Source organism: Trachemys scripta, chromosome 8 (assembly GCF_013100865.1).
Source record: "Trachemys scripta elegans isolate TJP31775 chromosome 8, CAS_Tse_1.0, whole genome shotgun sequence".
In the NCBI taxonomy this organism is placed as follows: domain Eukaryota; kingdom Metazoa; phylum Chordata; order Testudines; family Emydidae; genus Trachemys; species Trachemys scripta.
The window spans coordinates 9,091,871-9,116,572 of NC_048305.1; the positions used below are offsets into that span (position 1 = coordinate 9,091,871).

General features: G+C 43.6%; 2 protein-coding genes across 7 annotated transcripts in view; both read right to left on the minus strand.

Moving 5' to 3' along the window:
* PKD2L2 (polycystin 2 like 2, transient receptor potential cation channel) overlaps positions 1 to 432 on the minus strand; it is a 27,457-nt gene extending 27,025 nt beyond the window's left edge. The window contains exon 1 of the mRNA XM_034778889.1: positions 351 to 432. Within this exon, the coding sequence (XP_034634780.1) occupies positions 351 to 432 (82 nt within the window). The remainder of the gene's footprint in view (positions 1 to 350) is intronic.
* A 3,969-nt stretch (positions 433 to 4,401) lies between these two features.
* On the minus strand, positions 4,402 to 23,769 carry MYOT (myotilin). 6 transcript variants are annotated; one of them, XM_034780236.1, is made up of 11 exons: positions 23,633 to 23,745; positions 21,670 to 21,705; positions 21,103 to 21,279; positions 17,618 to 17,771; positions 14,641 to 14,742; positions 12,308 to 12,357; positions 11,512 to 11,647; positions 9,931 to 10,138; positions 7,977 to 8,142; positions 7,252 to 7,385; positions 4,402 to 5,002 (listed from the first exon to the last, which is right to left on the minus strand). In XM_034780236.1, exons 3-11 carry the CDS (start codon positions 21,192 to 21,194, stop codon positions 4,830 to 4,832), a joined length of 1,215 nt encoding a protein of 404 aa, XP_034636127.1. In that variant the 5' UTR covers positions 21,195 to 21,279; positions 21,670 to 21,705; positions 23,633 to 23,745; the 3' UTR covers positions 4,402 to 4,829. The 6 variants fall into 6 exon arrangements, with proteins under 6 accessions (XP_034636127.1, XP_034636126.1, XP_034636123.1 ...); XM_034780235.1 differs by lacking the exon at positions 21,670 to 21,705 and having other exon boundaries at positions 23,633 to 23,769; XM_034780232.1 differs by having other exon boundaries at positions 17,618 to 17,768; positions 21,103 to 21,705; positions 23,633 to 23,759.
* Positions 23,770 to 24,702: the final 933 nt, after the last annotated feature.

The window sequence follows — 24,702 nt, forward strand, 5'->3', positions numbered from 1 at the left end:
GGGGGGGGGTTGGGCTAGCTTGGGGTATATGGAGGAGGGTTGGGGTGCAGGGGGGACTGGGCTGTTTGGGGGGGGCTGGGTTGGTGGGGGGAAGCTGGGTTAGCTGGGGCTGTTCGGGGGGGGGTTGGGCTAGCTTGGGGTATATGGAGGAGGGTTGGGGTGCAGGGGGGACTGGGCTGTTTGGGGGGGGCTGGGTTGGTGGGGGGAAGCTGGGTTAGCTGGGGCTGTTCGGGGGGGGGTTGGGCTAGCTTGGGGTACATGGAGGGGGTTGGGGTGCACGGGGCGCTGGGCTGTTTGGGGGGGACGCTGGGCCCGGTGGCTCCGCCCCGCCGCCCCTGCCCCTCACCCACCGCCCACTCTGCGGCTCCCCGAGGGCCGCCGCTCGGCTCGGGGCTCCGCCGCCTCCAGGACCGTCCCGCTCGGGTGCTCCATGGCGGGGACTCGGCTCCGAACCGCCCCCAGCGGCTCCGAACCGCCCCGCGGCTCGCGCTGCGGCCGGGCCGAACTTTGCGGGCTCGTCCGAGCCTGAAACGGGCCGGGCCGGGGCCAGTCGGGGCCGCCCCAGCCAGAGCCGAGCAGTGACGCTCCGCACGGGGCGCTGGCCTCCTCCCCCAGGCCTGGCGGCTTTGAAGCCCAGGCTGGGCAAACACCTGTCCGGGAGGGGCCCGGGTTGCTTGGTCCCGCCTGCCCCCTGGGGAACCCTTCCCGGCGGGGCTGTGCAGTGGCAATGGGGGAACCCTGCAGAGAGGGGGCTGACGGGTGTCAAGATGCGATTTCAGCCCTTGTCAGGGTGGCTTCCCGCACAGAGCCCCTTTAGCTTATTAAACATGGGGAGAAGTTGCTCCCCGCTGGCAGTAGTGCTGGCCTGGGGAGTGTTTGGGGTCTGAGCCTTACTCCGCTGTCACTGTGTCATGCTGGCTTGGAAGCAGCCTTGTGTTGAGCATGTGCTGCCCCAGGTGGGATTAAATCAAAGCAGGGCCCCGCTCTTTTGTCCTTCTTGCTGCCAAGGTAAATAAGCTGAAGGCTCTGTACTTTCTTGGCCGTGGATCCTTCAGATGAAACAGAAGTGAGGCTCTTTGTGGACTTTTAAGGACATTTGGCACTTCTTGCAAGACTGGAGTTCTCCACAGAGTCCTTAGTCACCATTTCCCTTGTTGGGCAGCATGTTACTTGGCTGCCCTCTCACTCCAGAGGTGGCTTAATTTCAGTGGTTACGGCATAGGGCAAGATTCTGCTCTTGTTTACCCCATTGTGAAACTGAAATAACCCTTGGAGTATCATCAGACTCTGGACCATAACAATAAAATGAATTGAGATGAAAGGCACAAAGTGACTGGAAAATATACACCCATCTGGTGCTTAACAAGCTTATTTCCTTATTGTTTAGAATGTATTTAAATCTGAGCTTAAGCACTTTGTAATGCATGCAGGGTCCTGGTATAGTTACTGCGATAAGGGTGAATACATAGCGCCCGTGGCTTATGTGCTTAGAGCTCAATAAATAAAAATGTACAATTAGGAATTTTCATACAGTCCTGGATGCCCCATCAGACAGCCCAATCTGGCTTGGACTGCACATACAGGCTAGTGCCACAAAAATACCCCCCATTCTTAGTTTTATTTCCAGGCTACTTCTTTCTCAGTTTGATATAAGCTGCACTATTAGGATATCACTATTCTGTCTATCCTATATATGCTGTTGCAACAGCCATCTCTAATGGTAGAAGACCAGCATGTGAGAGAGAATCTTGGTTTGAGTCTCTATCTGGTCGGTCGGTCTCGCTCTCTCTTTTTTTTTTTTTTAATCCAAATAATTCCTCCTCATAAAAAAAAAAAAAAAAAAAAAAAAAAAGTGCTATTCTGGGACATTCATAAAAATGAGCTAGCCCAGGATGATGATACCCCACACAGAGCATCAGCTCACTCTCTCAGAAAAGTTATTCGGGCACCAAAATACTTGGAATTTTTATTGCGTAAATGTGCCTGTTGAATCCAGCCAGCATTTACTTTTGATGAGTGAAATAGGGGTCAATGTTAGCATGGGTGTCTGGTTTTGTATTTGCAATATCACAGGGAAAGAGAAATAAAGATTTTTTTTTTTTTTTTTTTTTTGGTCATGGAATTTAAGGCCAGAAGAGACCATTATTGTCATCTAATCCGAGCTTCAGCATAGCGCCTACTATTTCTTAGCTTGAAGGACTAAGATTGGGTGACTTTTTTTTTTTTTTTTTTTTTTCAATTTCAAGAAAGTCAGAGGACTTATGAAAATCCTGTGTAGTGGCAGGCTGGGGAGGAGAGGAGAGCACAAGTGGACTTCAGTGTGAGCTAAGGGCTCTTAATAGACAAACCATTGCTTTGGGCTTGTCCTTTTCATAAAAGCACACACACAATTAGTTTGTCATTTCCTCAGAAAGTTAAAAACACTTTCCACATTTGGCAACTTCTCTTCCTAGTAGAGCACCATTAACAGGGTTTTTTGTTTACTGTGGTGCCTGCTCCAGTGTCCTCAATACCATCTGAATAGATGTAGGAGCAGAGTTTGGCAGAACTAGCCCTTCCAGTTCTAAAGCCAAGAATTGGCAGTTGCCTATTTTTAATAAATTCCAACAAAACATTTAGTGATTGGTAGGACATCTTATTTTCCTATAGCAGGAATGTCTAATAGTTGGCCTAGAAGAAAAATTGTGTGTGTATATAAATATGTGCAGGCTCTTCATTTTATTTATTTGTATTGAGCTAGAACAGGGGTCGGCAACCTTTCAGAAGTGGTGTGCCGAGTCTTCATTTATTCACTCCGATTTAAGGTTTCGCGTGCCAGTCATACATTTTAACGTTTTTAGAAGGTCTCTTTCTATGTCTGTAATATATAACTAAACTATTGTTGTATGTAAAGTAAATAAGGTTTTTAAAAATATTTAAGAAGCTTCATTTAAAATTAAATTAAAATGCAGAGCCCCCAGGACCCAGGCAGTTTGAGTGCCGCTGAAAATCAGCTTGTGTGCTGTCTTCAGCATGCGTGCCATAGGTTGCCTACCCCTGAGTTAGAACCTAGGAGCCCCGGTCATGGACCAGAAGCCCTTTGTGTTAGGTGTTGTATAAACCAGAACAGAGAGACTGCAGTGTTTAGAGTGGGACATGAACAATGTCTTACAGATGGCAGAGATCTCTCCTGCAGTGACAGAGTTGGATTAAAAAGTGGTTTATTCATTAGTTTATAAACTCCCTGGGACGATCTTTTTTTGTTCTTTGTTTGTACTGCACCTAGTGCCATGGGATCCTGATCCATGACTGGGGCTTCTAGGAATTATGGTAATACAAATAATAATCATCACAGCAAGATTTAAGTTTCCCCTCAAAAACCACAGACACACACACACACACACACACACACCCATATACACAACGGTCTACACTAGATTAGTCCCCCAACTCGGGTCAGCCGTAGTGAAGAGAGAACAGAAAGAGCAATGGCTTCCTTGAGCTGCTGTAACAGCCTGTTCGATGGGGTGGAGGGAAGGGTACGGTGGTGCTGTTGTCACAGCATGTGCGGTGGGCTTTATGGCTAATGGGCATGCAGCCCACTGTGCAGACTTCCTGGTTGCTATATATTCTATGCTGTGGGTAGTTCTGACTGCCTGCCTCCCCGCTTCCAGTAAATACTGTTCATCTGTTTAAAGGAAAATTGCCGAGTACAAAGTCTAGCGCTACTCCATATCTACGAAGAAAAAAAAATTGAAATCAGACAGCTGCTATTAAAAAGTTAATAGCTTGAAATGGGCGAAGTTCAAATAGTTTGTGAATTAGGCATGAAACGTGTTTTTTATTGAATAAGTTGTGAACAATATGCAACATGTTTCAGTCCTGTGGGCTATTTGAATTATCCAAGTCAACTATTGTATATAATCCGTTATTTCCTCTGTTTATGGAGTGTGAGATGGGTCATTCAAGTCACATGGTATATTGTTTCTGCTTCTTTATTAGATGATTAAAACTCAGATAGGCAGAGCAAAAACAGGTTTCAAGATGGCCCCCAGATACTTTACATTAAAATTCTAACCTTTGTTAACAGGTATACAAATCTGTGAGACTGCCACTTTCCACAAGCATTTTTGCGACCAGGTCACTTGTGAACGTTCAAGGAAAACAAATTTGAAGGGGTGTGAATACTGAAGGCTTTTTACTTGAACAAATGTTCACAAATACTGTGCTCGCAGCTTTATTTACCAAACACTGTCAGAAGGCAGGTAACTAGATAGTTTGTATTGCCCAAGAGAAACTACAGTGTAGTGGGGATAAAAGATAAAAATTCCATGCTTGCAAGCCTACCAGCTGTCTGATACTGAACATCTAAAATTCCTGGTTTTAATAATGCAGAATAGTCAAGCTGTATTTTATATTTAGTACTTTATTTGCATTTGACATAAATCCACATAAAAACATTCAAATCTATTTGGTTTTAGTATTCAGGCAGCACAAAGTTGTGTTACTGAGAGTGGTGATATTAAAGCAGTACAAATAAACATGCTTTTCCTTGTAACTGAGCATAGATGTAGTTAAACCTACACTTTCATCCATCACCAGCTGCCCTGGCTTCTTAGGCTTTTACAGTTAAAATACAACAGTTGAGCGTTATCTGCTATATTCACCAATCCATACAAATAGAGTACTACCTTGGTAAAATCAGAACAGCAGGAAATATGTGCACGAGTCAAATTATAAATAAAATATGAAGGTATGTTTGCTAGTTAGAGCAACTGCCACTTAACTGCATATATGTGGAGTTAGGAGATGGGTCTGTTACATAAGTGCATTTTCCTCCTCTTTTCACATTAAAGTTCATCACTTTCATACAGTCCAGACTGAGCAGCCAGCCGTTCAAACTCTCCTTCTGGTGAGAAAGCTGGTTTCACATCCCGTCCTTTACTATTGAATGCCAGGTATTTGCTAAAAGTCGGTCGAACCTTCAACTGCTTGGGGGTTGGAATTGGCTTGTATGTGTGAGCTGAAACAGACCAAGAGATGCCTCATTCGGCTACTGTGGATTGTTAAAGTCCCAAGAGAAGAAGGAGCTGCAGCATGCCCGGTCAATTCATAGATTCTAGGACTGGAAGGGACCTCGAGAGGTCATCAAGTCCAGTCCCCTGCTCTCATGGCAGGACCAAATAATGTCTAGACCATCCCTGATAGGTATTTATCTAACCTACTCTTAAGTATCTCCAGAGATGGAGATTCCACAACCTCCCTAGGCAGTTTATTCCAGTGTTTAACCACCCTGACAGTTAGGAACTTTTTCCTAATGTCCAACCTAAACCTCCCTTGCTGCAGTTTAAGCCCATTGCTTCTTGTTCTATCGTTAGAGACTAAGGTGAACAAGTTTTCTCCCTCCTCCTTATGACACCCTTTTAGATACCTGAAAACTGCTATCATGTCCCCTCTCAGTCTTCTCTTTTCCAAACTAAACAAACCCAATTCTTTCAGCCTTCCTTCATAGGTCATGTTCTCAAGACCTTTAATCATTCTTGTTGCTCTTCTCTGGACCCTCTCCAATTTCTCTACATCTTTCTTGAAATGCGGTGCCCAGAACTGGACACAATACTCCAGTTGAGGCCTAACCAGCACAGAGTAGAGTGGAAGAATGACTTCTCGTGTCTTGCTCACAACACACCTGTTAATGCATCCCAGAATCACGTTTGCTTTTTTAGCAACAGCATCACACTGTTGACTCATATTTAGCTTGTGGTCAACTATAACCCCTAGATCCCTTTCTGCCGTACTCCTTCCTAGACAGTCTCTTCCCATGCTGTATGTGTGAAACTGATTGTTCCTTCCTAAGTGGAGCACTTTGCATTTGTCTTTGTTAAACTTCATCCTGTTTGCCTCAGACCATTTCTCCAATTTGTCCAGATCATTTTGAATTATGACCCTGTCCTCCAAAGCAGTTGCAATCCCTCCCAGTTTGGTATCATCTGCAAACTTAATAAGCATACTTTCTATGCCAATATCCAAGTCGTTGATGAAGATCTTGAACAGAGCCGGTCCCAAAACAGACCCCTGCGGAACCCCACTTGTTATGCCTTTCCAACAGGATTGGGAACCATTAACAACAACTCTGAGTATGGTTATCCAGCCAGTTATGCACCCACCTTATAGTAGACTCATCTAAATTGTATTTGCCTAGTTTATCGATAAGAATATCATGCGAGACCATATCAAATGCCTTACTAAAGTCTAGGTATACCACATCCACAGCTTCTCCCTTATCCACAAGACTCATTATCCTATCAAAGAAAGCTATCAGATTGGTTTGACACGATTTGTTCTTTACAAATCCATGCTGGCTATTCCCTATCACCTTACCACCTTCCAAGTGTTTGCAGATGATTTCCTTAATTACTTGCTCCATTATCTTCCCCGGCACAGAAGTTAAACTAACTGGTCTGTAGTTTCCTGGGTTGTTTTTATTTCCCTTTTTATAGATGGGCACTATATTTGCCCTTTTCCAGTCTTCTGGAATCTCTCCCGTCTCCCATGATTTTCCATAGATAATAGCTAGAGGCTCAGATACCTCCTCTATTAGCTCCTTGAGTATTCTAGGATGCATTTCATCAGGCCCTGGTGACTTGCAGGCATCTAACTTTTCTAAGTGATTTTTAACTTGTACTTTTTTTATTTTATCTGTTAAACCTACCCCCTTCCCATTAGCATTCACTAGGTTAGGCATTCCTTCAGACTTCTTGGTGAAGACCGAAACAAAGAAGTCATTAAGCATCTCTGCCATTTCCAAGTTTCAATTGTTAACTGTTGTTGTCCTTTGCACAACAGGCCCTTGAGGGAGAGCTCACCTGCAAGCCCCAGCTCTCAGACATTGAAGACTGATGGGGAAGTTGGAGGGGATCATAGTCACCTCCCACCCGCCTCCCCCTTGATACCAAGGGAATTAGGGATAATTTAAAAACAAAAATGCACAGAGAGTGGTGGTGACAGAATATCTGCAATTTGTGAAGTACCCATCCCCAGTGTATTTGGGTGCTCTGTTAATGGGGAAGTTTCTTTGGCTGCTTTGAGTAGTTATTTATGGGGTATTGCGTGTCTGATAGTATCTTTGGGAACATCTTTTGTGTCCATCTAGTACTTACGACTTGATTGGATCTTTGCTCAGAACTGTTCTGAATGAGGGGGGGGGTGAAGTCCCATTCCTACCCATCACATTAGCTCATAATACAAGTTCTAGTTTGACATTTATACACTTACTTGCAACATCCAGTCTGCAGTGGCATGTGGCCACTCCTGCCTCGTTGACTGCAGATACTGTGTACCAACCGGCATCTTTCTTATTTACGTTGTGGATTAGGAGGCAAATCTTTCCAGGATTATCATAGAACAAACTGAAAAATTAATTTTTTCTTGTTTTAAGTGCACGAGGGGAAAAGAAATAAGTTGACTTAAGGGATGACTTTTCTAGTGGAAGACCCTAAAGAGCAATAAACAATTTTTGCAGGAGACTAGAGATCAAAAGTGATGCGCGACCCCCCACCCCAAAAAAAGTGCACTGGATTATACTCTCAACAAGTATTGTTGCTATTCTTTGATTAGTTAATTATTAGCACCTACAGGCCCCAAGTCAGGATCAGGGCTCTTTTCTGGGTGCTGTACAAACAGATGACAACAGCCAAACACCATTAAAATATTTTGGTCTTAAATCTATGCTTGCAAGTGAGCAAGTTGTGCATTTTGGGTATGTGTATTTATAAAGTAAAAGGTCAGAGGGAGCGCTCTTTCCCTGCACTCAAGCGAAATATCTTCACCATAGTGGGAGTGACTCCCAGCCAACCCATTCACCATGTTTGTTGTTCACTAGTTACGGACACATCCAGCTGGTAAGTGCATATGCTGCATCTTTAGAGACTGGATTATTTGTGTTTCATATACTGGCTATTTTTTCTGATACACCATTGGCCAGTTTATTAGTCACATACCTTATTCGGTCCGTATTATATTGTAGCATTTCATTGTTTCTTTTCCAGTAAATCCGTGGTGTAGGGATAGCAGAAATCTGACATTCCAGTCTGGCTGAATCCCCTTCATAAACTCTTTTGCTTTGTGGTTTGAAGATAAAACTTGGAGCTTTCTGCTGTTCCTTTGCTAAGTTATAAGAGAGAAGGTTGTCGTAGATTGCGTGTTTAAAAAAAACAAATAAAAATCAGAAGCTAAGGAATCCATCCATGGGTACACATGCTCCTGAATGGAGTCTCCTTGAAGGCCTTTTCTGGGACCCCAGGGGCATAAGGATGGTAGTAGGTGCATTTCTCAGGATCACAGTCCAGCTGTCTTACGACTTGTCTACATGCGGACGTTCATTAAAGTTAGTATGAATTAACTGAAGCTGTGAAGTCAGTATGCATAAGTTAAAGGGCATTAAACCACTGTGTGGATGTTCTCATTCAGGAGTAAAGAGGCCTTCATTTGCTGGAAGATAAGTTTTTGTTGGTTTGTTTGATATCAAAAGGCACTTTTGAAAACACCACCCAGCATCTGCTCACATGCCCCTTACACATGGCTTTGACAATATATCCCTGCAAGTGTTTGAGTTTATCTCCACCTCCCAAAGTCTCCTTCCCCTAACATAAGCACCCAAGCAGTAGGCATCAGGTAGTGCAGATTGAAAGCAAAATGCACAGCTGATTTAACTGGGAGGCAAACAGGCAAGGGAATTGTACCAGCTGTGAATATGGCCCTGTGCATGCTATAGCTCGAATGATGCCAGCAACATCTGCGCTGGGAAAGAATTCGTAAGGAAAGTTCTAAAGTTTCCGAACAAAGTTGTTGCTTTCTAGTTTGTGCATTCCAGGCAAGTGGCTATATACTACTCATCCAACAGTTTGTGATGTTAGAGGAGGATATAGGACCGCGTGTTTGAAGAATGGGCCACAGGGTGTTAAATAAGAAAACTTTGCCCAGCAAGGGAATGTAGTAAGTTAGGTGGGTTTCAACTCTTCTTTTTCTACTTATGTGCAAGGAAGAGGGTCATGCAATGGAACCAAACGGTGTTCAATTTTTGTTGAGTATAAGTTGAATGGAAAAATATTAAGGTGTGATTTGGAAGACACAACGTAGGTGGAATCAAAGACAAAATTGCTTTAAAAGCACTCTCAACTACACAAATGAAGAAAGCAGTAATCCATGCTGACATAAATAAGGCCATAGATCAATGCTCAGTGAGACTTTTTGCATGAGTGAAGACTACTCCTGTGAATAAGATTTTTCATGATTGGGGCTTAAGTGAGCCCAAATCGTCTTTGATTTCAATGGGGCTCGGATTTCACCCAAAGAGAACTTTGCCGTTGCTTCAGCAGGGCTAGAATTTCACCACTTGTCTTGCCTGGAATGCACATTTGTCCTAGAGGTAAAGATATCTTCTGAAAAATTAATCTCTTCCTTCAACATGTTCAAATGTTATTAGTTTATAAATAACTTTGGAAAATGAGTGTGGTATGGATGAGCATATCTCTGTATTTTGTAAATATATATATTAATTTTACAGTTCCCATATATGAAACTGACTAAATAAACAGCCAAGGAGGAATTTTCAAGAGTTCTCAGCACTGACTTAACTCTCTGCTCTCATTGAAGTCAATGGGAGTTTTAACATTGGCCCAGCTCTGCTCCCACTGGAATAAATGCTGAGAACTTTGGAAAAATCCCATCCCAAATTGATTCATTTTTCCCAAGCCCCACATTTGGTATAAAGAATTTTTCCACTGTAGTTCTTAAACCTGGAGATCATGAAATAGAAGAGTTCAAAACTAAAAGCAGACATCCTGATACATTTCTAATGCCTTTCTTCCTGTGTCTGAAAGACCTTTACACTTTTGGGCACACACAGTTGGAGAATAAAGATTTCCAGGTAGCCATCACCGCTATACATCTTACCAGTTACATCCAGTTGTACTGTAAAGGAGGCTTCTCCAGCACGATTGGAGGCTACACATTCATATGTTCCTGCATCAGAGCCTCTGACCACTTCAAAAATGAGTGAGTAAAAGCCCTTTTCAGACACTATCATTTTATGAAAGTCATCTGGGTGGACCAACCTTCCATTTAAATACCATACCAGATCTGGAGCTGGTAGCCCACTGACCTGTGAAGCAAGAAAAATACAAAAAACCCACAACCATGAACAAACAGTCTTAAACCATTATGGTACTGTAGTTATTAATGTTTAAATCTAAAACTATCTGTGCCCCTCCACTACAGAAAGTTTCATTAGCTTAGAGGACCAAGCCAGGATTCTACCCTTGGAAGTTCCAGCCAGGACTGGTTTTCTTTGTAAATTATGAAGTTTATAGAGTAGTCTAGTGGATTTGGAGACATGAACTTTAGTTATGAGGCAATGGAGTCTGCTCACAGAAACCCGTGTGGTTCCTAATGACCTGTGAAGTCCCATTTCAAACAGTGGGGTTCGTTGTGGGTGTGCATTCACAGGGGCAAGCCTACCATTTTATCTCAGAAGTCTCTGAGAGGGCCCTCAATAAGACCACATTTTGAACCAGTTTTATCATAATTAAATACAATGCTATGCTATAGTAATGGAATCTACTCAACTGCAACTACTTAATCTTCAAGATAGTTAGAGATTAAGAACAGCCTTTCATACTGAGGGGTCAGAGGTCATGTCAAACTCAGAGAAAGTTACTTCACATTCCTCTACTTGATGCCTCTTCCAGTTTTACATTTACAGAATCAGAAAAAAAGAAGTTAGGATCAGCACAAAAAGCATTTATATTAAAAATTGCCGACAACACAAGAGCTAACTTTTCTTACCATAAAGTAATAGAGGAGTTATTAGAAGAACTTTGTGGAAGTATAATTGTTATGCACATTTCACTTTAACTTTTTTTTTTTTTTCAAAAATAACCTTTTCTGTGAGCAGCTGCCTTCTATGCTCAGTCAAGGTGACATTTCTAGCTTCAAAGGGGACTTTTTAAGTGCTCTTAAGTGGCAGGCAGGTAGGCCCCAGTTCAGGAGTCTATTTGCATTTGGCACAATTAAGCACCTGGTTACGTACCATTGAAGTCAATTAGGGCCCCTATCCAGCAAAGCATTTAAGCACCTGCTTACGTGCCTTCCTGAATTAGGGCCCTAATTTGTGGCAGTAGCATTTAAAAAGTCCTCTTGCAGGATGGCCGTTCATATATTTACAGAGCATACTCAGCGTTCGCCACTATCTCATAAATCCTAGTGTGAGCAGGAAGATATGGCTACAGTCAGTCAAATTTCAGGTTTTCCAGGACTAATGAGAAGTTTGCAAAACTTCTCATTACTAAAATTTGTAAAGCTGTTTGGAAAGGATACTGTACTTGAAGAGCCAGTAATATTGGACAGGTAGCACTCCAGTTCATAAGGACAGAGGTCTCTGAGCTGCAGTGACACCTATATGTACTGCATATAGTAATTACCAACAGACAAATTAGTTTTAATTGTACTGAAAGATTGTATGAACATCCGTCTTACTTTGAAATCAATCCTACAAAATCGTCCCTCTTCAACAGTCATTTTGTCTTCAGGCACTTGGACAAACCGTGGTTGAAAAAACTTCTCCTGGATTGAGCCATGCTCCTTCCACTCTCCTCTTGAGGATGGTCTGCTCCTATAATGTGCACACTTACAGTTACTTACAACAAGGTATACATATGATCACGGACATGTTACCTTTATTAAAAAAACAAAAACATACTTTAAAAGGGACTCTGGCTATATTAATAGATCCAAGAATGTTGTTATCCCTCCAAAGACTAAACAGAGGGTTCTCTTCCCCCCTTCCATCCCCCAATTTATATTTAGTGAATTCTGGTCGCCAACCAGCTATCTGACTAGCTTAGACTGTGTTGAATAGAAGAGCCAATAGACATGCTTCACATAAAAAAGCAGCTATCTTTGGCCTCAGGTCTCAAAGCATTTGCAGCATGCCCAAAGATTCTTGCATCATATCCCATACCCGACAGTTATGCATTATATCACTACACAGAGGTGTATGATGTACTTTCTAGAATCCCTAGCCTATTATTTGGCTTGACGTATGTGGGTTACCAACCTACCTTTCAAGTTACTCCAATAACTGTCACCTTGATTATTCTACAAACTGAAGTTTAACTAAACTTTTATGCTGATGCCTATGAAAGGAAGTGAATGTAGCTAATTTAATAGTGCTCTTGCGCACACACACAATGTGGATCAGAACTCGCATCTCATAGAAACATTGAGAGGGGATGTTGTAACAAAAGTAGCTGGGTATAGATTCAAAGAATACCTGATTTGTGGCGTAGGAACCTGTAGTCTTGTGTTTTCTGAATTCTGCTGCTTGGAAAAGAGGGGAAAAAAATCATCAAAATAAGTTAGCAATGCAGAATTTATCAAGAGGATGAACTGAAAACATGTTGAATAAAGAGCAGTTTGCCTTTCAAAAGCCAATTGTTGCAAGCACTTTAGGAGTCTTTATTATAAAATATAAAGAGATGGACATCATGAGTGAAAACACTTATTAATTTTCATCCCAGAGTTCTGCTTTGGCTAGGAACAAATGCTACTAAGAGTTTGGAACAGCTTTCCGTCACATTGCACAGGTGACTAGTGCAGTCATTTCCTTTGGCTGAAAGTCTTTTGGCAAACCTATAACCGCTGTTAGAGGAGATTATTCCCGCTGGAATATTTGAAATGGGAGCTAGGTACAGGCTGTCCTTCAGTAAAGCAGGAATAGAAATGAAGTCACTTTGATATGGTACTAGCAAGAACGCTTTGTTGTGCCTGCTCACAAACGAGCCAATGCCCATGAACACGTGTTCAGCTGGAAAATACTTTCCTTGCTAGATCACAGCACCAGCTAAGCTTTCTGATAAGTCCCCATCAAGTTATTAGAAAAGTACCAGTACCCAGGATTGGCTCCTACTAGGACTTCTTTATTTTAGGATTCTGAGGAACAGATACAATGGTGTTTAATACCAGCAAGTCAGAGAATTTCCACCATTTTAGCTGTGGAGCCAGTTAAATATAGGAACGACAATATAGAAAGCTCTCCTAGATATTTTAGTGCCCATCACAGTAGTAGTCCAGCAGTAAGACATTGATCTTGCACAGTGCTAAGTTTGTTAGTGGGTTACTCACAGCTTAACATAAAGCCTGTGCTTAACTGTTTTACTAGATTGGGCTACACTGGTCAATACTGTGCAGGACTGAACCCTATATCCACACTCCATGCCCACTGGTTACAAATGCAAGTGCCCTCCTTTAATATGACCATGCTCATTTAAGATTCAACTGTAAAGCATCAGTTTGTCCACAGTTTCTACAGACTGGCTGAAGTAGTAAAACAAATATTCGTGGTTGGATGGGTCACTGATTAGGGGCATTTAGAGAACAATTTGAAGCAACACATGAAATATCACCAAATTTGCTGTCATGACTCAACATCCCCTGTCTGCTCTTTGTAGAGCATGCCCCAGACTGCTGCTGTAACATGCTTCTTCTCTACAACTATTGGGTGGGGGAATTAGCTTTGTTACAAACATCTCATTTCTTCCCAAGTGTTTGAGTTTATGGTTTTTACTCTGCATTGAAGTCTATAGAAGTTTTGCAATTGGACTCCTCATCATCAATTTTCTCTAGTGAAACGGATATTTCAGCTGATATATTGCAGGTTATCCTAGTAACATACAGCAGAAGGCAATCCTTGGAAACTGGGATGGTTTCTCCGGGGTATGCAGATCCCTGGTGCCACACCATAGCCTTTTCTAGTAATCTGGACCAGAGAAATGCTGAGGGTAGAGTCTTATTGACCTGTTCTGTATGGTATAGCAGCCAATGGATATTGTTTGGGGGAAGCAGACAAATCCAAAAATCAGATATGCTTTTTTAGCATCTTAGCTATATGTCCCCTGTTATCTGCAGTGCCCAATACGGGGTCAACTTCTATAGTAGTATTTTACACATTCTTCTATCTTCCCCTTCGGTTTTATTTCATGAGTTTTCTTCCTCCTTGTATTAACCTTGTATCCAATGTCATCCTAGCAGCTAGCATTAATTATTCATCTTTTGGACAGGATATTTATTAAAAAAAAAAAAAAAAATCCAAACCCCAGATGCTGACCTCTTGTGGTCATGTCACTATTCATAACACTAGTTAATCCCTATGTCCTAGCCAAGTTCTAACTCAGGCAGTTACATACGACTTACCTGAATCCCCCTGCCATTTAAATTGATTATTGTATTAGTCATCGCTCCTGTCCTAAACAATCATGCAATGTTGCTGTGAAACAGCTGTTCTGTTCCTCCCAGAGATGGAATTCTTATATATCCCAACCTGACGGTTGATATAAGGGTTAAAGCCCAGATTCCCCAAGGTCTATAGGCACCTAACTCCCATGGGGAGTTAAGCACCTAAATATCTCTGACTGGGCCTTCGTTAATATTCATATAGTGCTTTGAAATCCTCAGATGGAGGAGGCTATACAGAAGTTTATCAGTGTAAGTATCTTGATTTTTCCTTTTTTGTACTCCACAAATACCTATTCCCCTACCCCATTCCAATACAAGTGACCGAAAATTTAAACAGACAATGGACACTAGTTTTGGACAATTTTCATTTACCTGTGAGTTCTGCAAATTTTCTTCATTTTGAGTTACAAGCACAGAAGCAGCATTTTCTGGTCCAAGCAGCCTGCGAGCCATTCTCTCTTCATAGGTTAGCCGCTGAAAGCAGGGCGGGAGAGCAATTCTGGTTAAACGGGGATTTACTATCACTTGAGTTTTAGTTACAATTTCAGGTTACCCAAGTTAGGGGACATTAATATGCCAAAAATTCATGGAGCTGCTGAAAGGAAAGTGTGGCTGCAGCATGCCTGTGGCTGTTCCAAAGGATCTGATGTCTTGGAATCTGCTGAGCTCACTCTCAATTGTATATAGCACCCAAACACGTCTAGGTTTAAACAGTCTTTTCATCAAGGCCTTGGAAATGCCATGTCTGGCCTCCCACTCCTCCCGTTCTTGCAGAGAACCTTCAAGAGGAGAATGACCAGGGATGATTAATAACGAACACTGATGACACTAACTGGGAGATTAGAACAAGCGTCCAGGGTCTCCTTACATTAGCACTAGGAGGCCTTTCCAAGTCCACCAGCTGTGCATCTCTTTCAGGCACTAACTGTGTGGTAGGTGCTAAAACCCCACACCTACACAACAAAAAAACCACCCATCCACCCTGTGAAGTGCTGTGTGCTCTCTCTTGAGCAAGAGTAAATATTAACTGGGTAAGGACTAAATTCTTTCACGGTAGGAGCAGACAGACTTTGACGCTGATGCATTTACACCCAATTTGCACTGGAGTAAGTAAAAGCAGAATGTGGTTTGAACTTTGCTAGCGTTTTCCCCCCCAGTTCAGAAGCCACATTAAAATAGACGTTAGGTCCATGACTGGCTGCTAGACAGTAATGGTAATGCACGTGTCAAGCTGTGCAGTGTTCATACTCAGTCAGATGAAATGCTGCAAGATGCACTTCTGAAAAGGAACATTCTTAGGTCAGATTGGGCCAAGATTTAGGTTCTCTCTCTCTCTCTCTCTCTCTCTCCCCAAATAGATTTGTAATTTATATTCTAGAGATATATGGCCTGCTCCCCCGCCCATTGAAGTTAATGGTAAAACGTCTATTGACTTCAGTGAAAGCAGCATCCAGCCCTTACCTGCTATGCTTTTACCAAATCTCAGACCAAGAGGAATGTTTCCACAACACATTAGAGCCAGCTCACTACAGGCTGGCTTGCTTCTTCCTTGGTGACACTGCACTTGGAGAGCGAATTATTATTTATTTATTTTTAAAACCCTCTACAATTTGGATCCCATGGCCCAGGAGACCTGCATTTTGAGCTTCCTGAACTTAGGCAAATGTGTGCCTGGGGTAAAGAGACTTTTTACTAGGGTGACCATACGTCCGTATTTTCCTGGACATGTCTGGCTTTTTAGTTCTTAAATCACCGTCCAGGAGGAATTTTTAAATATCTAAAAACATCCGGGAAAATACGGACGTATGGTAACCCTAGATGGGAGCTGCTGGAGCCGCAGAGCGGGGCTTGCAGGCAGCACGCAGAGAGCCTTCCCCCCGACCCTACCCTAAGAGCCAGAGGGACCTACTGGGGGGCGAGGTGGGGAGTCCCGGTGGTGCTTACCTGGGTCGGTTTCTGGGAGCATCCAGCAGGTCCCTCTGGCTCCTAGGGTCGGGGGGTTCTGGGGCGGAGGGCTCTCTGCCTGTTGCCGGTGCCTGCAAGCACCACCCCTGCAGCTCTGATTGGGCAGGAGGGAGCTTGCTGCACCGGCTCCCTGCAAGCCCCGCTCTGCGGCTCCAGCAGCTCCCATTGGTGTTTTTCCTGGCCAATGGGAGCCACGGAGCTCGCACTTGTGGTGGGCACAGTGCATGGAGACCCCTTGGCTGCCCCTAATCCTAGGAGCCGAGAGACCTGCGGCAGGAGGGGTGAGTAGTTGAGCAGGGGAGGGGGGGTAAGGAGGCAAGCAGTGAGCCAGCAGCGGGTGGGAGAGGGGAGTGGGGAGGGAGGGTGAAGAGGCGAGCGAGCCAGTGACTGGCTGGCAGGTGGGCGGGTGAGGAGGCAAGTGGCAGGCAGGGAGCCAGCAGTAGGCAGGGGTGTGTGTGTGTGTGTGTGTGTGTGTGTGTGTGTGTGTGTGTGAGTGAGTGAGAAAAGGCCAGCGGCGGGCAGCAGGGGTTGAAGAGGCGAGCGGCGAGGGAGCCAGCAGCGGGTGGGTGGGTGGGCGGGGGTGAGGAGGCAAGAAGCAGCGAGCCAGCGGCAGGCAGGGGTTCTCGGGGTGGGCATGGGGGTTTCTGACAGGGAGTGAGGAGGTGAGTGGCATGTGGGAGGAGGTGAGTGGTGGGTGGGGGACTGAGGAGGGATGCAGCAAGGCAGCGGCAGGCCAAGGGGGGAGGACGGGTGCGGTGACTGGGTGGGACCTGGGGCAGACTGGGGATGGAGTGGGGGTGTACTGTGGGCAGGGCCGACGCTCCCCGTGGAGTGTCCTTTTTTTTGAATGTTTGAATATGGTAACCCTACTTCTTACAGAAAATGGTTTCCCTTTGAAATAGATACCCGGACGTTTGTGTTCTGGCAAACTAATTTTCTTTAGACAATTCAGTTTCTTTTTAGTAAGCTAATACAAAGCACTGTGGGACGCTGTTAGATGCCCTCTAAAAAGGGCTTTAGGGAAGATTGTGACAAGACAGCAGCCACTTATCAGACGGCAATTGGTCACTTTTACTTATCAGTATTACTAATTAAACATGACTGACTAGAATGATAAACTACAGCTGTAAACCAGGATAAACACACCCATGCAAAATTCTAAAGCTAACGTTCCCTGGGGCTTCTGGTCGATTGTGGCCATTGCGGTTATGACTGAAGTAGTTCTGGCCCCTGTTCTACAAACAGTTGCTTTTTAGGGGCTGGTAAAGATGGAAACCAACATGTGATTAATTAAAGCAGTTGGATACAAGTCTCTGAATTGCTAGAAGTCTTCTAATGAAATTCAGAGTAAGCGGATTCTTTGCACTAAGAGGTTCTCTCTTACCTGGTTGCCATTATGAAGAAGGTTGTCTTTGCCTCGCAGTTTCCTTTCCAGGTCTTGAATGAGGGCTTCTTTTGTTCCTTGTATCTCTCGATCTGAGGTCTTGTATGTTGGCTTGGTGCTAGCTTGTTTGGTATACATTGGCTTTGAGTAACTACTTTAGACAAGAGACAGACAGAAAGTCACTCCTTTGAGCTAGCCTGGGTATGAGTTAGGACTGCATAAAATCTAGGTAGAGAATATATATAAATATTCAAATTTATATTTGCCCTTTGTTGGCTATAACGTTGGCTATGAATCAGTTTGTAAAGTGCTTGGGACAGATAAACCGCTATACATGCCAAGTATTGTTACTGAGACACAGAGTTCAGGGAAATGGGCCTGCACTAGGCCATGTCACCTGGTAGACAGCACAAGTACCAGACATGCATAGGTCACCCTTATCACCTGAATCACTGTGAGCAAGGCCTTTATCCCCTTCCTACCCCTTAAAAGCCACCAGGGGCCCCAAAGCTCCCTCCGTCTACCTGGGCAGAAGGGGGGCAAAAAGCAGGTAGAGACGCAGGCAGGCAGCGCAGCAGGGATGAGGATTAGGCACACCGGTCATTGCACGCTCGCCCCTCTCTGCAGTTGGAGCAGAGGGCCGTCTGCGAGTTCCCAAGGGGCTGGAGTTGTATGGCTCAGTAATAGAGGGGATAAAGGGTTTTTTTGAGGGGGAAGGGAGGTATGGAGGGAAGAGAGGGCAACCATTCTCCTCTGCTTGCCATGGGGCCCACCAGCAATGAATGGATGTCAGTGGTGATAAGAGCAGGATTAACAGGTGCAGGGGCCGCTCAGCAGCTTTTACTCCACTACCCTGGGGGACCAGAGACAGGACATTGTAGGGTTGGGAGAAGATCAATCCTTGGACTATGCGGGTTTACTTCTCCATGCGCCCCCTACCTCCAGCTGAAGGAAGGATTAAGAAGCAGAGGTTTGCATCATGTAGTTCCCCTCTGTTCCCCTCCCAGGGGTTTTGGAGGAGGGTCTGAAATAACCCCAAATATCAACTCCAAGAAAGGGTTAAAAACCTAACTTTGTATATTTCCAAAGGTAGGGGAGAAAACAAATTCACACAAGTATGGTATCTTCCCTCCACTCATCACATCTTCCTTCCCCAGGCCTTAGTAGGCACTTGGGCCATTCTTTTCTTGGGCTACCGTTTGATACCCAACCATAGTCTGGGTTGCATAAGAGGGCTCAGAGATGGTGTCAGTTTTGGCCAAGTTTGTGTGTGGGGAAGGACTATATGATTATATTCCACCTAGTTATATGGTGGATGTGGTCTTGGTGCATTTTTACCACAACTCTTTCTGTAGGGTAACTCCACAGCTGGACATGTGTTTTGGGGAAAAAATCCGCATCTAGCGATCCTTCGAGTGACAACCAGATGAACAAGTGTGCACACACAGAGATGTGGTTGTGCCTTTTGTTTGAGTTCTCACTACCCAGGGTAGTATTACTTTACGGTTCAGGGATACAGTACCCAAGGCTATGCAGAGTAGTCTCTGTCCCTTTTGGGAACATATCCTGCAAACTTCACTGAGGTGGGGTTTACCAACCTCCTTTGGGTAAGGATGCCCCATGAGTGAGGATTGCAGGATCAGACTTTGGTAAAGGCTGAGATGATTTACATAGGCAATGTCCTTTTCTGGTCATTTCTTGCTAGAAGGCTTGGGTAGTGTATAGGAATAGGGTAGCATCCCTTGGAATAGTTTTGTGAGCTCGCTGGTGGTGCTTTAGTTGTAGAAGCAGCCAGAATACAAGCAGAGCAGCAGTGGAAGTTGTAGCAGGGCCAGGTATATTCTAACATGGGTATTTGGACCCCATCATGCCCCTATGTTTCCTTCATATTATGTTTGTTCCATAAAGAGCAAGAGTCCCAACAGGTTATTTACAGTGCACACTAGTCCAAATGCCCTTCTTCCCCCACTGAGTACTTCCTAGTGGTCAGAGCAGGGAAAGTGCAACCAGGATTTCGGATCCCTTCCTGATGCTTGACTATTTTGAAATAACTGCATGACCTTGGCAAGTTACTCAGTCTCTGTGTTCCTCAGTTTACCCACCTGTAAAATTATCGGGATAATAACACTCCCCTGTCTCATGGGGTATTGAATTTACCTAATATTTGTAAAGCATTTAGCGATCCAGAGACAGATGATAGTGGAGCTGCAAAGTATTCTGTTGTATAATTGTGGTGGCCACAGGCATGTATCTAATTATCACACATACTACTTCTAGTTCTGTTCTGGAGAAGTATGGGGCTAGTTAGAATGACACCTAACCTAATGAATATTACCAGCCCTTTATCAATCACACCACAGTTGTGGTACAAGGAAGCTGGTAGCCTTTTAGTTTTCACCAATAGGAGCATTTAATCCAACTGTATGCCCAAAATAGCAAACAAAACACACTCCCCTCCATTATCCTCAATGCAGTTGCTAGGGCACATTCTTCCCTTGCTCTTCATATGAGCTCCCAGTGAGGTCACAGAGTGTTTTTTCCATAGACCTCAAAATGGCACTGAATCGGTGTGACACACATAAAGGAGGAGACGCTGGTCCTTGGTTTCAAGGGATAGAACTTTGAGAAGCTCTCAAGTCACTGACACCTCAGAATCATTGAAATGGGATTCCTGAAAAGTGTTACCATGGGTCAGTTTCTCTATCTCTGGATACATAAAGTGAAAGGGACTCAGGGGATACCTTAGTGTTTTGCTATGAAACATTAAAGCTTCCGCATGGGAGTGCTCTCACAAGGAGCTCTTTTCATACAGGATTCCTGTTTTCTGAAATTGAATGAAATCAGAGAATAATTTAATGTGGGCAATTTAAGATGAGTGCCCAACCCTTGCTTTGGCTGCCCTTATGGAATTGGTTTTCACCATAACAACAAAGTAGACTGCTCATCACCAGTCTGGTCTACGTTACAGACCTATATCTGTATAACTACATCGCTCGGGGTGTGAAAAATCCACACCCCTTAACGACATAGTTATACCAACCTCCCTCCCACACCCAGTGTAAACCTCGCTGACACAGCTACCGTCTCTCAGGGCAGTGGATTAACTGCCCTGACAGGAGAGCTCTCTCCCATCATCTTAGAGCATATTCACTAAAGTGCTACGGCGACGCAGCTTCGCTGACGCAGCATTTTAAGTGTAGACTTACTCCTACACTGTGCATTCATTTGTTACAACAAGAGTATGTAAAGAATTTGCAGTTTAGTTTCTAATTTACAAATACTTCTCCCAACCAGACACCATGGGCCCATGCCTGTGTGAGTAAAGCAAGTAGGATTAGGAGCCAATGGGAGTTTAGTCATTGGCTTCCTTGGGACCAGGATTTTACCCAATATATGGACATAGCTTGGTCAAAACTTAGAGCGGCACAAAACCCACACACAACCAATTCAAAGAATGGGAAAGTTAGAAGCCTGGACATACTTACTTAGATTCCACAGTAGAAGGAACTTGGCTATTATAATCAGACTGCGAGGGCAACACTGAGCAGAGGAATGCTGCAGGGGACTGGTTATGCATGGATGAAAGCCTTTGCCCAGATGAGGAGGCAGCAGGAGATGATGCAGATGCAGGTGTGATGGGAAATGCAGATTCCTTATGGGAGCTATGGGAAGACGAGGAGAGAAAGATTGGGGAGCTCAGCGATGAAGATGAAGAAAACTTCTGCTCACTAGAGTTACGAGGCTGGATTAGAATTGATGACTGTTTGGTCTGACTGCTTGAAAATGCAGATGTCTTGGGTCCCGGAGGCTGCAGTTTCCCTTGACACGTATTCTGAGACTGGATAAAATGTTTTGGACGCTCGTAGTTAAACATGCTTGGTTGGTACACAGAGGACCTGGATGGGAGATTATTGACACTCATAGGGGAGGTTTCGTGATTGTCCTGGCTTTTTGTAGGTGACAGTGGGCTTTGGGTTGGTGGCTGGTAAAAATTAGATGATAGGCCCCAAAAACTTTCTTGGCTAGGTTCCTGGGTAGAATGGAATCCCTACCTCGATGGAAAGGGGCTGTCTTGATGTGGATTATTCCTTTAGGAAGACAATACAAATAACATAAATTGTACGTTACAATTTGAGTTGTAAGTATTGTGTAGAGAGCAGTCACTCAGATGCATGAGCATCGTGCTCTTTGGATTGATTATTAAATATTAATAGATCAATAAACCATGTCTGAAGTTTCTATTTTTAGCCATTCGAGAGCTATATGAACAATACATTACTGATTATCATGTGGAGTTCTACCCCCCCACTCCACCTTAGCTTGTTGCTCACCACAGGTGTCTGCTCCGGAACAGTACGGTAAGTTCTGTCACAAAGTAATAGAGTTGCAATGATCACCTTGAAAACATGAATCAAGCATGACCTGACGGTGCTGCCTGCCTGAATCTGCAGGCATCCTGAAGTGATCGCTCTAACTGCCAGTCAGCTCAATCAAGGAACTGTGGTCTATAGAATTCTGCACCCAGGAATCTAGCATTTTTCCAGTATACCACAGAATTCAGTATTTTGGCCATGGAATTCATCAATTCACTACACGGTTAGTGAAGCATGAACTGGGGTCTGTATCAGATTACTAGAGTTTTGTTAACTCTAGTAGATTAATTCTTTTGTTTTATTAAAAAAAAAAATCTTATCTCAGAATTGTCATTATAGGACTATAGCTATAGTCCTCATTTTAATGTCACTAAATTAAGTTTTCCATACTTTGTATAATGCCTTATTGGAGACCAAAAATCAAATCATTTCTGAGCTCAAATTTTATGACCAATTCAGATTAGGTGTGTAAATATGAAGCCTAGTGAAGGGAAGTGTGTATTTCAGCCTTTTGCATGTAATAGCAGTTCACCTTGTTGAAGTAATCTGCTGAGATTTGTTAGTGAGCATTAATACTGAAGTTGCTGTGAGTGAATGCTAATTGAAAGCATGGCTGTAGTGAATGATGTTTGTCTTGCCAGATAGCACACAGACAGTACTGATTAAGGCAGAATATATAGCTAGATAAAGCACTGCTATAAGATACAGTAGGGCAAACAAACTTAGAAGGGATTGATTATATTGCATCTGTAAATTGTAGATGTTTAAACTATACCTCTTATCAGTTATAAAGAAGCAAGTTTCATAAAAGTGAACCAAGCAAGTCGCTGAATTGTAAAAGCTATTCTTAAATAGAGAACTATAAACCTACACAAGTTACATGTGCTGGAAAAAATTGCAGTCTTGTCCAACAGAGATCGGCTGTTTTTTTTTACACACACACACACACACACACACCCTTTCCTAGGAGAGCCCAAAGAAGGGTTCCATGAGGTCATAAATTCCCCTGGGGAAGAGATCATATTCTTAAGACATCTCTCCTGTTTTAAACAAGAGGTAAAGCTTCTATTTCCTAGTGCTGTTTATCAGTGTAGTTGTAAATTAACCATAAGAGAACAGGAATTCTCATTAAAAAAAGTCCCTAACTTTTCCCTTCCGCACATTTTTGGAATGTGAAACTAATTTCTAGATCATGTCTAAACTGTTTTCTTGTTCACCAGTGCAACAAACTCAGTTAAAAACCAAGAATTCAGCAATTTTTACTGTAATATTTTACAGACCCATTTTATCCACTATCCATTTACAATCCCTCCCCTCCCCCCAAAAAACCTCCCAATACTGTGCATAATTAATTATGTAAAGACACATCTATTTAGTAAGGTCTATCCTAAACCTTCTCTTGTAATATGACTACACTTTACATTTCAGATCAAGTACATTTTCCTTACAAGTAATTGAGTTCACATCAAAAGACTTGTTTTTCTCAACGTTTTCCAGATGAACTTGCAAACTACAGTACAAACACTATGCATTTGACTGAGCAACGTTATTCAGTGCATCACTTTTTTTTCTTTACTACAGATCAGACAATGCTGCTAATCAGAGATCTCAAATAAAAGTGACAGGTGAAAAAAATACTTACCTACAGAAGTTGTCACCTGGGCTTTAACCAATACTTTGCGGAAGGGATCGTCATTCCCTGACACGGACTGTAATCATAGTAGCACTCTGCTTAGTATTATAAGACCAAGGACTTTTATCTGCTGCCAGATAATGACATCTGATGTACTCCCTTGTCCACCTAGCTATGCAAGCATATCAAAATAAGAGTCCCCAGCCTAAACCCTATCATTTGCACTTCAGTTAGGCTTAATGGAAGAAGCCCAGTTCTTTTCAGATGGCTGTGTTGCAAGTGGTCGTGTGTCTTGGCGGTCTGCTTATCAGTGATCTACATCAGATAGTACCAACACAGGTTAATACATCTACATAGCCACTTGCTTGGTGGTTGGTTTTTTCCCCCCCCCCCCCCCATCTCAGTACAATTTTCTGAGAAAGGGGAACTGTAAAGACTTGGAATACTTCACAGGCTCTGCCCCAGGCTGCCCAATCCTGCCTCTTGCATGGGTGTAAAACGACAGCGTTTCTTCCAGCTGAATAAGGACCAGTGAGGATGGGCTGGGATTGGAATTTCCCTCCAGGGGGCTTTGAGGATGGGGTGGGTGGGACAGCCTCAGGGGTCTGGCACTGCCCAGCAGCCTGAGGGTGGATACCAAGGCGATAGGAGACTTGTAAATTTCTAGCACTGGGGTGGGGTGGGAGATAAATGATTCTTTTGCCTTGTCTGAGGGACTCTAATTCTGAAAGAGCGAACAGAAGCAGTAGTATTGCAAGGGCTCCGATTTCAGTTCTGCCAATCTAGTCACAGCCCTCCTTTGTTCCAGCACCTCCCTAGCGTGCAATGTTCTTCCCTCTTTACCGCTGAAAACTCAGCGTGCCCAAGCGCTTGTTGAAAGAACAGGAGTACTTGGGGCACCTTAGAGACTAACAAATTTATTAGAGCATAAGCTTTCGTGGGCTACAACCCACTTCTTCGGATGCATATAGAGTGGAACATATATCGAGGAGATATATATACACACATACACACAAGCGCCTGTTGTTAAACACACTAAAATACAGCGAGAGAAACAACATAGTATAGATCTACACACA

Coding starts and splice junctions, on each gene's coding strand:
- MYOT (XM_034780230.1), bottom strand. CDS start 21,539: ATGAGTGTCAATAATCTCCCATCCAGGTCCTCTGTGTACCAACCAAGC. Junction 7,386..7,976: donor TATAATACGGACCGAATAAG/GTATGTGACTAA, acceptor TTAATTTTTCAG/TTTGTTCTATGATAATCCTG. Junction 5,003..7,251: donor CTGCAGACTGGATGTTGCAA/GTAAGTGTATAA, acceptor GGTCTGTTTCAG/CTCACACATACAAGCCAATT.